Raw genomic sequence first — 4,912 nt, 5'->3', positions numbered from 1 at the left:
CCAATACCGAGATGCGTTCAGATTTTACAAGTATTCATTATTAATTACCTAAACTATCGATACTTTGGCATATTTCCACACAGGTCATGGGGTATTTTGGGATTGTTGCTAATATGTTCCCCCTGACCCGCCCTCAACAGTTGTGATGCAAGTTAGCCCCTCAGGGTACCGTCCAGCCTACAGATCGATAGCAGCATTGTATGAGTTCAATGCACAGAGAAACTGGACTTCATTCAACAAAGCGATGTTCACAGAAGAGTACTAAATACTCCCACGAGGGGGAAAGGATACTGGAGTTGTATTATATTGTTTTTGTGTGATGGACTGATGCAGCAAGTGTTCTGTGAATACCACAAAAATGTAAGTTTCCCTTTATAACTGGATGTGTAGTTAATCTAACATTTTTATGTGACCTAGTCTATCTATCTATCTATCTATCTATAATTTCCTAGAGATTTATAACCTTCACTCTTCCAGTTTTAGGCCATGCGAAAATGGGAGATTGGAACTTGCTAGGGAGCATCTTGGAGGAGGTTCACATTCACTCCACCATTGTGGGCAAAATCTGGCTCACCATTCTTTTCATTTTCCGTATGCTCGTGCTCGGGGTTGCCGCCGAAGACGTGTGGGACGATGAGCAAAGTGAGTTTGTGTGCAACACAGAGCAGCCTGGATGCAAGAACGTCTGCTATGACAAGGCGTTCCCCATATCCCTCATCCGATACTGGGTCTTACAGATTATTTTTGTCTCCTCACCTTCTTTGGTGTACATGGGACACGCACTGTACCGGCTACGGGCACTGGAGAAAGAGCGCCACAAGAAAAAAGCTCAACTGAAGGTGGAGCTGGAGGAGACGGAGGCTTTGGAGGAGCACAAAAAGATTGAGAAGGAGCTTAGGAAGCTGGAAGAGCAGAAGAAAGTGAGGAAGGCTCCTCTGAGGGGTTCCTTGCTGCGCACATATGTGTTGCATATCATAACAAGGTCAGTAGTGGAAGTGGGATTCATAGTGGGTCAATACGTGCTCTACGGTATCGGACTATCGCCGTTATACAAGTGCGAGCGTGACCCCTGTCCCAACAGCGTGGACTGTTTTGTTTCACGGCCAACGGAGAAGAACATCTTTATGATTTTCATGCTAGTCATTGCAGGGGTGTCCCTGTTCCTCAATTTCCTGGAGATATTCCACCTTGGTGTGAAACAGATCAAGCAGGCCATTTATGGATCCAAGTACATTGGAGATGAAGAAAGTATTTGCAGGTCAAAGAAAAACTCCATGGTCCAACAAGTATGCATCCTTACCAATTCCTCACCACAAAAACGTATGCATTTGACGCACACTTCCCTCGCGGTTGTGCCCGATGGACAGACAGCACCCATGCCTCTATATATGCCAATGGCTGCTAACAGTGACACTAATGGATCTGAGCAGCCCCTCAGGCAGAACCGTCTTCCTAGCCAGCCTGAATTTCAGGCTCTCCAACAGTTGGGAGCAACAGAACGACGACCCACTTTAGACAACCGTCCGCACTCCTGCAGCAGCGAGGAGTCTGGGCCCAAGGGCTCTGGACCGCCCAAGAACATCGGTCAGCAGCCCAGAGCTTCACTCAGAGCCAGTAACATAGAGATACCAGCAGCATTACGGAAACAGAGCCGAGTCAGTCAATGTAAAGACTTCAGCGAGGAGAGCGATTCCCAGGAGAGCGGGAACTACCCCACTGCCAGGAAAGCCAGTTTCATGTCGCGAGGGCTTTCAGAAAGCTCATCCGAAAGTGCAGCCTCCAAAAGTGGATCGGACACAGAGGCCAACCGTATAGCTCAAGGGGAGAGTCCAGCTACGACACCCCCTCCTGCCACTGGTCGCAGAATGTCAATGGTGAGTAGAAAAACACACTACTGATTATTCACTTGTTGAGTTGTGATGAAACGAATACTGTTTCTTCCACTCAAGTGGGTTTCAAGTGAGAATACTACCTCGACAGCCATTGAGCACTATGAGCACTTTACGCTTTTAAAAACTCATGGTGTACAGTCTCTGGACTGATGGTGTCTTGGACACCACCACTGTCTAAAAAGTTAGTTATTTTTTTGGTAGTGCTTCAATACAGAAGAGTGTATATTAGCACCATTTGTTGTATGTTTTTGGGGTCTGATAGTGTTTGGACCCAGAAACTGTGACAAGTGATGTCAGACTTAATAGCCAGGTACTAGTTACGAACAGTGTCATCACTTTGTCAACAAAATCATAAACATGTTTGGTATTTTGAAAAAGAAAAAAATGTTAAAAAAAAAAAAAGAAAAGAAAAATGCTCATCATAACAGTAATTAGACAACAAGGGCAGTATTCAAGTTACATCAAATGCCTGTTTAATTTTGCACTTTTGTAAGGGACTACAATGCTATTTTCATCAAAAAAAGAAAAGTTGTTTTAGCCAGAGTAAAATACATTATAATTAAAAATGACAAAAAACTGACAATCAATCAATCAATCAATAAAACACCAACCCAAGTGTGAAACATTTTGTTTTAATTTTGTGTGGGCAAAGTGCACCTATGTTAGGACAGAGTATACATTCTAAATATTGATATCTAGGCTAATGATTCATTCAGTAAATATTAACAATTTCTCTCTCTTTTCAGAGCATGATTCTGGAACTGTCTTCAATCATGAAAAAGTGACATTTTGGAGTTTGAAGTATCAGCTGTCCTCTGAGCAGATAGCAATGGGATGGATATCGCGGTGCATTCCTTGGCTTAATTTTCATTGACTCCATAATTACTGCAAACATTATGATTACACATTAAAGTAATTTAACCGACTTATACTGTAGAGCTACTCTCAACAAACGCTTAAAATAAAAGAAAGCATTTTTAACACACCTCTTTTCAGTGCTTGTAGCATTTCTGGTTTTCATTAACAGTGTTTAATAAGAACATGAATTGTGCTGTGACATTTTGCATATGAAATCTATGGCTAAGCTCAAAGAGCAATCAATGGATATCTATAACATAAGTCATTCTTTAAAAATGCGAATTGACTAATGACATTTCATTGACAATAATTAGGCATACTCTTTTGTACAATTTATAGATAGTGGTGGATATCATCGGATATGTTTTTGAATCAGTCAAGATTTAAGGGCTTTCATTTTTTTCTTACTTTTCTTTAAAGTACGCATGAAATCAAAATTGACTTTATTTACTTTACTAGCGCACATTGTTAGTCTTGATGTAAACAATTATTCCGTGCAAGATAATCCGCTGAAAAAAATTGTTTGTCTTCGTAATCTTTAATCAAAATCTGAACATTTACTTCTGCTCTGGAATGGCATTCCTTTTCTGATGACATCAGTTTGACGGCTTGGCAGTATATGCTTAAACACACCCCTCCAACCGTTAGATTGCTATGAGTGAGCGACAGAGAGGAGGAGCGCAAACACAAAACCATGCCCTCTATTCAATATTCCGTTTCAGATGGAAATACGTCACTACACTGAAATAAAGTCGGCAGCAACTTCCGGTTCACGCGGACTTTAAAGTCTTGTAAAAACAAGACATTTTTAGCAAATGGCAATCCCTACTGTGAAATAAAGTGCTTTTGTATTCACAGCGATATTATTATTAGAACTTTGGCTGTCTTTCTCCAAAATGTAATACTTAATTCTTAATATTTATTAAACAAAATATCTCAAATCCGTCCACTGAAGCAGATGAGTTCAGAATGAGAATGTGCTCTACTGCCATCTGGTGGTGAACTTCATATTATAAAAATGTTTGACATTTAACACTGTTTAAACCTCATGTGATTATAGTATGTTGACCTAATACATGTATTTTTTAACGCACTACTGATTAAAGTTAAGTTTCCACTAGTGGGAGCAACATAGATCTACTAACAGATTTCAGGAAATTGGCTCACCCAGGCCTCATTAACATATCAATATATGCTAAATTTAGTCAGTCCCTACTGGTTTGATATTCAGTTTTCTTTTGGCTATAAATACGCAGCGCGCTGTCATAGACATGCAAATAATACCGAATATCATTCTCCGTGATTTGTGAATTCAGGTGACGCTGTCCTTCGGGCCGAAATCAGGTTTTTTTTTTCGTAGCGTCTCTTAATTTTATAATGCCTATAGCGCCAAAAGTTGGACACTTTAGAGGAATGAAACTGGTGTCAATTTCACCAGCTTGATTTGTGAATTTTTTCACAGTTCTTGTCCGTAAACCCCTTGGTAAGTCCGCTATAAGGAATGTGAAAAATAGGCGTTTTCCAAACCATTAGATAAATCATACACGGCTCTAATAGACTATTATGATTTGTGTAATCTTTCACAATATAAAGGTTTGGTTGTTTTACCTTACCTTTTATGAGTCATTGGCTTCTATTTTCTGTTTTGCTAAAGGTTTCAGAGTATAGTTTTTGTCATTTAACCCTTCCCTGAGTCCTTAACTTAACTATTCTGATCTGTGGTAACTTTCAGAGGTAAGTACGGGTCAGCTGACCCTTCCCTGAGTCATGTACATCACTATTCTGATCTGTGAAAACTTTCAGAGGTAAGTACGGGTCAGCTGACCCTTCCCTGAGTCATGTACATCACTATTCTGATCTGTGAAAACTTTCAGAGGTAAGTACGGGTCAGCTGACCCTTCCCTGGGTCAGTAACATCACTATTCTGATCTGTGAAAACATTTACAGTTCAGTTTGGGTCAGCTGACTCTTCCCTGAGTCACTAACATCACCATTCTGATCTGTGAAAACTTTCACAGTTCACTACGGGTCAGCTGACCCTTCCCTGAGTCACTAATTGCACTTTTCCACTGCATGGTACGGCACGGTATGGCTCGGTACGGTTCACTTTTGGGGGGTTTTCCACTGGGTACAGTACCTGGTACCTGGTACTTTTTTTAGTA

General features: G+C 40.7%; 1 protein-coding gene across 1 annotated transcript; it reads left to right on the top strand.

Annotated features, from left to right (window-relative positions):
- Positions 1–253: 253 nt before the first annotated feature.
- On the top strand, positions 254–3,135 carry gja10b (gap junction protein alpha 10 b). Its single transcript, XM_016480099.1, has 3 exons — positions 254–360; positions 478–1,874; positions 2,639–3,135. The coding sequence occupies exons 2-3, from the start codon at positions 495–497 to the stop codon at positions 2,675–2,677; spliced, it is 1,419 nt and encodes a 472-aa protein (XP_016335585.1). The 5' UTR covers positions 254–360; positions 478–494; the 3' UTR covers positions 2,678–3,135.
- Positions 3,136–4,912: the final 1,777 nt, after the last annotated feature.

This window comes from Sinocyclocheilus anshuiensis, unplaced genomic scaffold (genome assembly GCF_001515605.1).
Source record: "Sinocyclocheilus anshuiensis isolate Anshui unplaced genomic scaffold, SAMN03320099.WGS_v1.1 scaffold637, whole genome shotgun sequence".
Lineage (NCBI taxonomy): Eukaryota > Metazoa > Chordata > Actinopteri > Cypriniformes > Cyprinidae > Sinocyclocheilus > Sinocyclocheilus anshuiensis.
Note: the sequence above shows the minus strand (reverse complement) of the source record. Positions and strands in the feature narration are given on the sequence as shown.